The 13,225-nt window shown below is 43.1% G+C and overlaps 1 protein-coding gene across 1 annotated transcript in view; it reads right to left on the bottom strand.

The window, feature by feature from the left end:
• The window catches only part of cdh13 (cadherin 13, H-cadherin (heart)), a 1,269,498-nt gene that overhangs the window by 68,461 nt on the left and 1,187,812 nt on the right, over positions 1-13,225 (bottom strand). Inside the window, exon 11 of the mRNA XM_070898241.1 lies at positions 5,457-5,599. Coding sequence (XP_070754342.1) covers positions 5,457-5,599 — 143 coding nt within the window. The remainder of the gene's footprint in view (positions 1-5,456; positions 5,600-13,225) is intronic.

Genomic DNA, 13,225 nt, shown 5'->3' with positions numbered 1-13,225 from the left:
TTAAGCGTTGTGTCCTTTGGTTCGTCAGGCACAAGCGAATTTACAAGAGTGTCATATAATGCCAGACCTGCCTCCGATAAGAAGATCGCTTTCTTACGTTCCAACACAGACCAGTTCTGGACTGCACTGTCTGGAACTTCGATTATGTTATTTGCAATGAAATACAATTCTAGCCGATCTACATACACTTTAAAACGTTCCCGATCGTGTCTATATTCACCCAAATATCCCAATACACCTGCCATTTTAATCTCTAGTTGTTCACACAGTGTGCTGTATTTTACCTCAGATTTTGTAGCTTTTTGCCAAAGACAGAAACTTCCAAAGTCTCTCTGTCGGCTGGTTGAATCCTTCACCAACAAAAATTAAGCTTTAAATCATCCGAAAAATCCCATCTTAGTCGCCAAATGTGATATATTCACAGAGCACAGCACACACAGCTTCCTAACATGGCAGGCAACTCTCTCGGAAGTCTCAGGAAATCTGCCTAGTTCTGTTTATTATTAACTCTGCAGTTGCAGTACACAATACGTCCACATCCACAGTGTGGAGCTACAAACTTTGCAAGCTTGCAGACATTACACACTACAGGCACTTACAGGGTTTTGAAGCTTTAGCTAGTTATTATTAATAACTAGAGACATACCTGGATTTTCCATTCAGGCAGAATTCTATGCAAAAGTTGGTTGGTGCATCAATCCCACCAACCCAATGCAAAAGGGAGCTGACCCTACCACAGTTTCTGAGGTGAACCTAATTTTAATAGTTTGGGTAACCTCTAGTTATTAGTACAGCCACTCATTAGGACTTAAAGACCTGCAGCAGCTCAAAAGAGGAGGAATACAGAAAATTTGGTTTCACAGCAGATCTGAAAATTTTCTTCTGAATAACTGTTCGTGAGGTTTGCAGGAGAGCAGAGAATTCCCCATCTCCCCTCCCAAGAGTGGAAATATTATTGGGGAGTACGATTCTGTTTGGGACAGAGTGGTAAAGCCCCACCAGGAGAGCTGCTCTGGAACAGTGGAAGAAGTTGGCCAGGGTAGTGAGATTGTCCCACTCACAGCAAATCAGTCCTAGATAACTTGATCATTTCAGGTAAGGTAAGAGGAACCAGCTACACATTTTAAGAACACACTGCGCTATGTCTGTAACTGCCTGATTTGCTGATGGGTGGCTAAACCAGTTGTGCACCAGATGTGCTAAATTCTGCATTCTTGGAGCAGTGGGAGCAAAGCTGGAGGCCGTACCAGGGGAATGTCCACGATGGGAGAGAGTGAAAGGAAGTGATCGGAGATGACCTTGCCAGTGATTGAGACCATTGGTGTAGTGAGGTCACGGGAGATGGCAAGGTCAATGGAGTGGCTGTGAATATGGATAGAAGAGTTTATATAGAGGGCGATATTTAGGGAGGATAGGAGGGTTGTGAATTCAGAGAAGAAAGGGCAAGGGGAGCAGAGATGGAGATTGAAGTCACTGAGGATGAGGAATTACTTAATGTAGAGACTGCGGGTGGAAAAGAGACTAGATATCTTATTCAGAAACGTGGGGTTGGGGGTTCAATAGACATGAGGTTGTAAAGGAGAGACAAAAGGGGTGAAATGAGGTGAGGTGCTTGAAGGAGGAGAAGGTACTCCAGGCACCTTATATCAAATGGATCAAAAAGCATTGTACTCTGCATCTTTGTGTTACAATATCTTATTAACCAACTGGTTACCTTACTAGATAAAAAATCTAACCAAACTACAAATCACTCCACAAAGCAAGGTTCACAAATTCAACAGAAGTTGTCCTTTTTAAAAAAGAAAGTCTTCCTCTGTCCCCGATTCCTCGGCGAGTCTTCCCTCTGTCTCCAAATCCTTCAGAGTCTCTCCCTCTGTCTCTCTATTCCGCACAAGTCGAGCTGTTTCAAAGTGTCCTAACCCTGAAGTCTATGACATTACCATACACTTGAGAATTCACTGTCCTTCAAAAACGCACACAGACGTAAATAAATAAATTCATGTCATGGGATTCCTTTGTTAACAATAAACAAGGTGGTCAAATTTATATTTTATTCCAATATGGATAAAAGTAGAGATGCATATCATGTTACCATTTTACAACTGTACTGAAGAATATTCTGATATATGTATTTATTTCCTGATTAAAATGCTCATAGAATCATTAAACAAATCCCATAAACTGAAACTGGAATCTCCCTACTTGCGATTCTTAAAACAGCATCAGGATCTTGGGACATGTGAAGAGAGCAACATATGAATGAGGGCAAGTGGAGAAAGAAGGGAAAAGCTTGGGGCAAGCAGAAAGATTGGAAAGAGAAGCACAAAACTCAGGTCAGGCAGAAAGAGACGCAGTATGACAAGGACTTGGGTAGAACTTTGGAGAGAAAGCAGGAAAGGGGTACTGAGGTGAATGATCAGCCATGATCTTATTGAATGGTGGTGCAGGCTCGAAGGGCCGAATGGCCTACTTGTGCACCTATTTTCTATGTTTCTATGTTTCGTCAGCTAACATTCTCAAAGACCAGAGTGCCATAGTGGCTTCTGTAATCAGTGAATATATGCAAACAACAGTGATTTAGAAAGGTGTCCTGAGACGTTAGCAAAATTAGAAGAACTGATGACTTGTATTCAACTGTGAGAATAGAAATAGCAGTTCGTGGTTGTAAGTGCAATCATTCGGATGTCTTAAGACCGGCATGTGTATCGCTGTTTTTGTATAGATTGTTGTTTTAATTCGGATTAGAGGAACCCAGCACTCGTGAGCGAATTCCTAGTCTTGTTGTTGCTGAAAATAGTTCCCTTATCCTATGGACAACTGATCTACGAGTCTGCCACCAAATAAAGGAGCCACATTTAGCATAAATAACAGAAACTAGTGCATGGATCCAAATTAAACACTGGCAATAGAATAGCAGCACTGATAAAAAGGTTACTGCACAAGATAAAAGCTCACGGGGTTGGGGGTAATATGTTAGCATGGATAAAGGATTGGCTAACTAACAGAAAACAGAGAGTCGGGATAAATGGGTCATTTTCTGCTTGGTAAACAGTAACTAGTGGGGATTGGTGCTGGGGCCTCAACTATTTACAATCTATATTAATGTATTAATGACTTAGATGAAGGGCCTGAGTGTAACATAGACAAGTTTGCTGATGATACAAAGCCGGGTGGGAAAGCAAATTGTGAGGAGGACACAAAAAATCTGCAGAGATATATAGACAGGCTAAGTGAGTGGGCAAAAATTTGGCAGATGGAGTATAATGTGGGAAAAGGTGAGGTTATCCACTTTGGCAGGAAAAATAGAAAAGCAAATTATAATTTAAATAGAGAAAAATTTCAAAGTGCTGCAGTACAGAGGGACCTGGGGGTACTTGTGCATGAAACACAAAAAGTGAGTATGCAGTTACAGCAAGTAATCAAGAAGGCAATTGGAATGTTGACCTTTATTGCAAGGGGGATAGAGTATAAAAACAGAGAAGTCCTGCTACAACTGTACAGATATTGGTGAGGCCACACCTGGAGTACTGCGTACAGTTTTGGTCTCCGTATTTAAGGAAAGATATACTTTCATTGGAGGCTGTTCAGAGAAGGTTCACCAGGTTGATTCCGGAGATGAGGGGGTTAACTTATGAAGATAGGTTGAGTAGGTTGGGCCTCTACTCACTGGAGTTCAGAAGAATGAGATGTGATCTTATCGAAACATATAAGATAATGAGGGAGTTCGACAAGGTAGATGCAGAGAGGATATTTCCACTCATAGGGGAAACCAAAACTAGGGGACAGAGAGCCCAATTTTGGCCATGACTTGCTCCAATCTTTTTTGGAGTAAGTTGGTTTTTCTGGCGTAAGTTAAAAAACGCCATTTTTCCCAATAAACTTGCTCCAGAGTAACTCAGTTAGATACAATCTTTTTTAGTTGAGTTATTTTTCAAAAGGGGGCGTTTTCCAGCCACTTATGCCAGTTTTGGCCATTTATGACACTTTGGCCAGCTAAAACTTACTCCAAATCGACTTAGGTCAGCATATGTGGCCAGCTCTGAAAAACATTGCGGGCAGTTAAGATTTCGGCGCAGGTTAGTACATTTAAAGCACCAAGACTTACAAAGCACTAAACAAACCACAAAAAATAAGCAATCAATCAATAACAAATAAAAAATAGAAGTCCTACCTTTATGCGAGAAACAAGTTTTTTTTTTAAAGTTCCCCCCACATCAAAAAACACTCTCTTCCCCACCCCCACCCCATCAAAACTCTCCTCCTCTCCCCCCCGCCCCCATCAAAACTCTCCTCGATAAACAAAGCACAACCATCAATAAATAAAAAATAAAACTCAAGTCCTACCTTGGCCCAGGAAGTCAGTGAGCCGGCCAGCCGGTGCGGGAGGTCACTCGACCAGGGATAGGGTCTGCGAGCATCGGGTCCTGCTCACAGCCCGCAGGACTCGCTGGGAGGGCGAGGAGCATGTGCGCAGTCATGCGCGCAGCTGCCGGCAGTGTTTTCTGCGCTGGGCTGTTGCTCAGCCCCCCACTTCACTATCTACGCCATGCTGGGACACCGGAGACTCGGCAGAGCGGGCAGAATGAGGCCACTTGTTTTTGGCGCCGTTTCCAATGCGCAAAGTCGGCGCACTTAGAGTAAGTGCGCCAAAAAAAGGGGTTGGGGAAAATTGGGCCCATAGTCTCAGAATAAGGGGCCGCCCATTTAAAACTGTGAGGAGGAATTTCTTCTCTCAGAGGGTTGTAAATCTATGGAATTCTCTGCCCCAGAGAGCTATGGAGGCTGGGTCATTGAATATATTTAAGACGGAGATAGACAGAATAAGGGGTTATGGGGAGCGGGCAGGGAAGTGGAGCTGAGTCCATGATCAGATCAGCCATGATCTTATTGAATGGCTGAGCAGGCTCGAGGGGCCAGGTGGCCTGCTCCTGCTCCTATTTCTTATATTCTTATGATAAATTTCCTTGGAAATTGATTAGATCAGCTGTCAGAACAGAGCAATAAATCCTCAAAGTGAAAGAACGGCTGGATAGCAGCCGTTTGTGCAACTAAATTAATGTTTTCATTTCTGTTTTAGAAAAGATGCAAGAAATGTGGTTTGCTATTAATTCATACATTCTAATCAAGACTTCGTTTTCAACAAAGCATGCATTGGTATCTCATGGGATCTAGCACACAACACTAGCATGCATAGTTTCTCTGTTGTACAGTAGTAAGATTGGTGCGACTAAGTACACAATGGAAGCATCGTATCATAAGGAAGCATTAGAGTTTTGATTACGTGTCATGGGTGACTTTTTCTTTTAAGGTCCATTGAGCATGATGATAGTTTATTACCACAATTCTATACATCCGTGTCACAACTGGAATTGGCATTAGATCATTTCTAACACTGGCATACACCCCGAGTGCTCACGACAGAAACAGTATTTAGTTAGATGGGTCTTTTTACATACCATTATCAGTTGCAAGAAACAAGGCTGTGTATTGACTGTCATGGACATAAATGGATTCTCGATCCAGGGCTGCTCTGGTTGTAACTGTGCCATTTGCAGGATTCATAGTCAGCCAGCCGGCGGGATCCTGAAACTGTGCAAACCTGCGAAAGGCAACAAGTCAAAGTCATTATCTTGCAGATTCATTTAAAAAAGCCGGAGATTCATATTAAGTGCTTAAACCTAAGTGACAATGGTTGAAATTTCCCTTGTGAGTTTCAAAGTGTCCTCCACCATCATTCTTCTCTCTACTTATTTCTGTGCTATTAATGCACAGGATTATCTAAACTATGCAATTCATGTTCAACCATATCTATAACCTTTTAGCTACTTCTGATACCCAAAGTAATTATATTTGAACTTGAAACTCATTAAAACCAAATGAACAGAAACTGAAACCAGCTAACAGGCAAATCTGGTTTTTGTGTTAATCCTATTGTAACTGGGGCCTGGAGTCGCAAACAGCTGCGAATCGGCAATGATTTATCTAAGTTATGAGTATGTTGTTGGTATGCACTAGAATTACTATACAGCAGAGTGCAGCAGTTTATGACCTTGCCTGTGACATTGGGCAAATCAGTTTGCATTCAAGCTCTCTCACACGACATAATTATGAATGCCTTGGTAGTAGAGCAACTTCTAATATTCATTCTTTCAAAAGTAAAAAACATTGTCATTTTTACTCATTGTATTTTTAAATTATGCAAATGTTTAGAACCAGACCACTTGACTGTTAATGTAACAGTCTGGAGCTTCTAATATTCTGCAGGCATTTAGGAACAAATATTTATCGAAGTTATGGCATTCAAGAAATAGAACAATAACTAAGCACTTATCTTTTTCATATTTCCAGTTAAATAGGTTTTAATCCAGTGTTCTATAGCAATATTATGCTGCTGATGAGCATCAGGGACACAGAGAAACCACATATTCTGAACAGGCTAAACTGCTTACATTGCTGTGACAAAAATGAAGCATTTTTGACTATCATATTACTAGCTGCTTTCGAGTCAGAAGGTCATGGAGTCAGAAGGTCATGGAAACATGAGCATATAATTTAGGTTGGCAATCCAGTGTAGTACTGAGGGAGTGATGCACTGTCCGAGGTGCTGTCTTACCACTTGTTGACTCATATATAAAGTATTACATAATTAATAGCATTCGATATAAAAACTGCATTAAAACTTTTTTCTCATCAAGTTATTTTCTCTTCGAGTTCACCCATTCTATGTAACATTCCCCAACTGAAAAGCAGTTCAGGCCACTGCTTCGAGAATTCCATTGGCAGAAGTGGCTGCTCCAAAGTATGTGAAAAGAACCCAGAATGGCTTGTCCTCCAACTTTCCCCCTTGCTGTGGAAATGTCTCGTCTCCACTTTACACCTTTTCCCCTATTCCCACATTGAGCATTCACCGTGTTAATGTACCACTGTGCTTTAACACAATTCACCTTAATTTAATAGAACAGTTTGTACAGCAATGGGAGTTGCAGCCAATATTGTATAACTGCTTTAGAACTGTCACTGGCCCCAAGTTTCGGCCCGCGCTGAAAACGGCGCACCTCCGAGCTGGGCGCCTGTTCTTCACGCCTAAAAGTGCGCTAGAAAAAAACTTCGATATTCTCCGGCTCCTCGGAGCTCGATCTCAGCTTGGCGCGGCGCGCTCTTCACAGCGGGGGGCGGAGCCAAACACTCGCGCCGATTCTGTAAGTAGTGGGGGGCGGGTCCAAATTAAATGAGCCAACGTGGTGCCGACAACTCTGCACGTGCGCGTTGGAGCGTGCGCGCACACGCAGTGTCAAACAAACATTGGCACTCGGCCATTTTTAAAAGGACTCGGCTGCCGTCGAGCCACTGATGCCGCTCCTATCCCATGGCCGAATGGCCTCAACCCCCTTGAAACGCTGCGTGCATCCGGTGTTGATCCTTCGGCTGCCGGCCAGCCACTGACGCCGCTCCTATCCCATGGCCGAATGGCCTCAACCCCCTTGAAACGCTGCGTGCATCCGGTGTTGATCCTTCGGCTGCCGGCCAGCCACTGACGCCGCTCCTATCCCATGGCCGAATGGCCTCAACCCCCTTGAAACGCTGCGTGCATCCGGTGTTGATCCTTCGGCTGCTGGCCAGCCACTGACGCCGCTCCTATCCCATGGCCGAATGGCCTCAACCCCCTTGAAAAGCTGCGTGCCTCTGGTGTTGATCCTTCGGCTGCCGGCCAGCCACTAACAGAATGAAGGCCTGCCTGCAGCACTGCAGCTCAGCTCGAAGGCTGCTTGCTGCCGCTGTTGGGGCTGCCGTCGAGACACTGACGCCACACCCCTGCCTGTCTCCAACATGGGAGGCTTGCCTGAAGCACTTTCACACAGGTAGGAACATGGTTTATTTAATCTTTTCTTTGCTTATTCATTTTTATTCAGGTTGGATTTATTTGTATAATATTTGTGTAAGTATAACTAAGGATTGATTGTAGAATTTAATGACTTCCCTTTCCCCCCCCTCCTCCCCACCTTGTTCCCTACGCCTAATTTGTAACCTACGCCTGATTTTCTAAAGTGTAGACAAGGTTTTTTCGAGCGTACAAAAATCTTCACTTACTCCATTCTAAGTTAGTTTGGAGTAAGTTTTCACTGCCGAAACTTTGAAAACAGGTGTAAGTGGCCGGACACGCCCCCTTTTGAAAAAAAAATTCTGTTCCAAAGTGAAACTGTTCTAACTGACTAGAACTGGAGCAAACTAAACGCCGAGAATTTGAATTTCTAAGATACTCCGTTCTACACCAGTTGCTCCAAAAAATCAGGAGCAACTGAGGCCGAAACTTGGGCCCATTATGCTGGCATAAATATGCTATTAGCTGATCCTGTGGAATTGAAGGCATTCACATGGAGAAGAAAGAAAGATGTGGAAAGATTATTGCTTAGTACCCCATGATTTAAGAAGATTTAGAAAATTATTTATATTCCGTTAAGTAGTATTTCTTTTAAAAAGGGGCTGAATTTGGGGATTAATAAAGTAATTGCTATGCAGTTACCATAAACTGGCTGTGATACGTCTTTAATGGACTATATACTGAATGAGAAAAATTCTTTCTTGTTGCCAAGTTGATGCTACTTTCTCCAATCCAGTTCATTCTGCAATACTCAGTGCATTACTGGAAGGTCAGTATGTGGCAGTTCCAGTCAAGCTGTGCTTGATAAATTATAGCTGTCACTGGTGTGATTTAAGGTTCCTGTGCATGCCTTAAAGCTATGAGCACCATGTGACTAAAACCCCATAATGGGCCAAAAGCCTTTTAGCACTTCTTCAGCCACAAAAAAACATTTAATATGTTGCCAATCTATTTTATAAAGAAGGAACATAGCTGAAAAACAAGAAATACTCTTCTGTGGTTATAGGGATCATCATTTGTGTTATTTTACAATGACAAACTTTGAAAGCTCAAAACATGATTACATTTGAGAGGTTACTCTGAAAAGTTAGAGTTCATCATCTATTATTGCTAAAAAAAAATCACTATGTGTTGCAATAATTTTCTTCAGAATGTATATATTTGGCTTTACTTTTGTGTTTATCAAAGTAAGAGATGTCAGTTTTTGAGAATTAAAGATTGCTTTCCACTTTGGGCAACCAGCACGCGTCATGTGTAAAGTGAATTCTATTCAAACATTCCCCCCCACAACCCCCCCCACCCCCCCCGGTATGCATTCTTCACACTGGAGATTGTTGTTGAGTGCAATCAACATGATCTGGCCTCTGTATAGATATATCAGGATCTGATATTACATGTGTTCGTTCCATCACATCATCTAATTTATGTTTTTCCTGTCTCTTAATCTATTGTCCTCAACGTTTTCCAATAGTAACAACCCCAACAACTTATCTCTTTCTTAATATCATGCCCACCAAATGGTATTTTTCTGCACACAATCTACCTATCATAATAATCGCCCTTTTTCCTTGTATTAGCTCAAGGCCCCCTCACTTGTCATTTTCTGTTCAACTAATTTTCAGCATGGTTGTCACATCATAACTCAAAACCTTCATTCTTCTCACTTCAGCATTCAAGGTCTAATTTTCACATTCATAAAATGTTGTTGATTTTATGTTTGCACAGAAACGCTTTCATGTTATTAAATTTCTCTTTTCCAGTTGCAATTCTCCATTTGACTTTTTTGTTATTTCTGCCATCTGAAGCTGTTGGCCAGCCCAAGTAAACGCATTTATCTACTTGCTTTATTTCCAGATTATTCAATCTAAGGTCAACTCTTACTTTGTAAGGTCAATCTAAGGTCAGATCTTACTTTGTATTACCTTTGGTTTTCTAAGCATTTATTTTCAATTCCTATTCCAAATTTATTTGAATTTACTGTCCAAATCTATATCTATAACATATTAAAAATCTTTGGTCTGCACAGATTTCCTGACAACTTTTTTCATCATATGTCCACATGTATAATGGAAATTTCCGATGTAAACTTGTCACATTACACACCTAGCACCAGTGAAGTGACTGCAGTGTCATCCCTGGCAGAAGGGTGCATTTGATAAAGGCAGTGTTTTTATAAATGTGCACATAGAAATTTATAATGGAAATACAAAAATAAGGAATATATGACTTCAAAATTGGTCCAATTTTATGTTTTGCCCTGCTTTTGTTGATCTCTTCATGTGCAACACTAAGGAAGATTGTCGAGTAATGCATTGAAAACATTAAGGGGCAAAATTCAGTCTCCTGATTAGGTCCGTTATCGCCGGAAAGCGGTGGCCACGCCATGGTGTTGAATGGCCACCGATTTGCAGTCGACTAGCCGTCGCTCGCAAAATTCTCCCCGATGGTTTTTCCGGCGGTCCCCACTTCCGCCCCACTGCTGCCGAACCCGCCTAAGTGCATCATCAAAGCGCGCACCGCCGATGTCCTGCCCCACAGCAAAATTCACCTTAGAAAATCTTCCAGCCGCTGCTCAGTGCCCCCCCCCGACAGTTTTTTCTGTCAGTGCACTGTGTTTGCAGTGTGTGTAAAATGGCGGTGTGGCCTCCATTAAAGGGGCGGGCGCACTGCCGTGGCCACCATCTTATTTTTTTTTGTCGGCCGAATGCCAGGTCGGCCCGACAATTATGCCCCCGGTTTCGCCGGGCCGCCAACAGGCAGCCTGACACCTCCTCTTGGGTGCCAGGCCACTGGCCCAGCCAAAATCCTCCCTGGTGGCCCAGTGGACCTAACTTAAAAAGCTGCAGAGCTCACAGTGGCTCTCCCCTTTAACTGAAGGGGAGAGACGTGGTGACGCGCCAGCGCAATGATGTCACCAGCCCGGCGCTGATGACTGACAGCGGTGGATACTCCGCCCACCCCCACTTCTGCCCCTCTTATGACGGACACTTCGCTCCCGCCCCCACTTCCGCCCCCATTATGACCGACTTCTGCTATGACCGACTTCTGCCCCGCTCGAAAAAACCGACAAAGAGCTGAATTTCGCAAGATGGGCTGCCACATCCACTGTGGCGGCCAAAACACAAGAAAAACGGTAGGTGTGACCCGCTTGGTGGTGGTGAATTTCGGCCTTTAAGTTTGCACACACTATAGCCCAGAAATTAGTGCGCATCTGTTTTGGGCAGAGTATATACCCTGTGCCTGAATGGTGAGGCCCAAGGAGCCCCTGATATTGGGTCTCAGGCTTCATTACATTGGACACGGCATATCATTCCTGTTCCTTCCAGTTCCACCTTTAGCTAAGTGAATTTGAAAACCTTACCTTGTAGGTAGCATGCAGTCGTGAAGTCTGGTTTTAATGACTGAGAGCAAACCAATCTTGCAGTTGGGGCCTCAAACAAGTTTTAAGCCCCTTATTGCATATGTAGAGGGCCTAACACTTGTTTCAGGCGTGGACCGCAGACTCCTATTTTTTTTCTTTCACCAACATGTTGGACGGTACAATTCTAGCCAGAAATATGCACATGCTTCCAGCCTACCATATTGGGGGCTACCAGGCCAGTGTGCCCAAATTCATAGGCCTTCCTGTAAAAAACACCTTATTTTCTGTTGTTACATTTTTGTCACGTTCTTGTGCCAACTTCACTATTATAAATCCTCTGTTCATATTACAATAGGAACTGCTAATATATACTTATGCTGTAATTGTATCCTCCCAGAATTGGTAGCTCAGTTTGCATCTCCTAGCTCCTTGGTCGCTACAGCTGAGGAATACCTTATTAAAAATCTCACGCCCGCATGTCTGGTCCAATTATCCCCTGGACCTCTAACCTAGCATCACCTAAAAACTTGGTGTACATCCCCTGTGTGCAACACCATGGGAGACTGACTTATAATCTCACTCTTCTATTTATAAGCAGTGCTGTCACACTGGTGTTCCTTCAGCCATAGATCAATTTCCACCTGATGAACAAGCTAATGTATACTAATGATGCAGTATTGATTCCATTCAATTTTCACAATGCTTACCACCCGCCTTAAAAGAGCAGACCATTAAAAAAATGGGCTACGCCTGCGTTCTCACGCCCTTTCTACGTGAAATTGTTAATTTACTTATGCTTGTGCCAAACTTCTTGAATTTTGCTGCATAGAGGTTTTATTATCTGAAAGCATGGATACTGAATTATTTTGTGAGCAGAGGTGGGTAATATGATTTACAGTAGTACAAATGTACAGTTCTAAAGATACTGGAAAGACTGCATAATGCAATGCAGGTAACATTTTATTGTAATTATACTTTGCTGAAAATCTTGAATGAAGATCTTATATGATAGTATATGTGTATATTTTGAAGAACATCTGTTCTTTGTGGAGAAAATAATCTGGATTTTCATCCTGAGTGCTACATGAATGGGAAATGAAGAAAACTGGAATGGGGGAAGTCTTCCCACCATCTAAAATGGCCATTGGAATTTCCTTCCACTCTTCCCCTTGAGGTGGAGCACTCAACCCAGCACAGGCCCACCCCTCCGGATGCAAATGAGAGTGCGAAGCCAGGGCTTGATCCAGCCGGCCATTTCTCTTAGTCCACCTCCCAAAAAGAATAGCTGTACGGATGAAGCATTCGGTGACCTTTGGTGGAGGGCACCAAGCTGTGAGCACTGATTCCAGGAACTCTCCTCCACCTTCTGCAGCTTCCTGATTATTTGAAGCAGGGTAATGGGAGAAATCGCCCTTTTATTTGGTTTTTTTGAGCCTGTCTGTCCCTTTAAGCAGCTGCAGCAAATGAAACTGCACTGCATGGGATAACCCACATATTGGGCTAGAACCTCCACTTTCTTTGCATGCTTAATGCCCACTTAACGCCCATTTAACCACTGAAATGACATATAACGCCCGGATATCGCCCATTTTGGCACAAAATGGAAACTGACGGGCATTTTTAGGAGAATTATCGCCGAGTGTTATTTTCCCCATGTGCTTAACGGCGAGAAAAAAATATTACCCCCCGCCCACTTTTTTTGGGTGGAATCAGCTGAATGGGAGATTTTAACGCCCATAATATCACCCAGCGTTACTTTCCTCATGGACTTAACGCCGAGATTCAATAATAACGCCCGGCGACCGTTTTTTGTCGTAAAGAGCATATTTACCCAAACTTGCGGCCATGGAGATCGCCCACCGTCAATTTCACCACCTCCCACACATATCGCCCGAATATCGCCCGCAAAAAGTGGAACTAACTGGGAAGGACGCCAGCGGTGTGGCTGGCATTTGTTAAATCCCACTCTTACGTGAGGAGCTGAT

This window comes from Pristiophorus japonicus, chromosome 13, assembly GCF_044704955.1.
Source record: "Pristiophorus japonicus isolate sPriJap1 chromosome 13, sPriJap1.hap1, whole genome shotgun sequence".
NCBI lineage: Eukaryota > Metazoa > Chordata > Chondrichthyes > Pristiophoridae > Pristiophorus > Pristiophorus japonicus.
The sequence above is the reverse complement of the archived record's forward strand: the minus strand, read 5'-3'. Positions and strand labels throughout refer to the sequence as shown.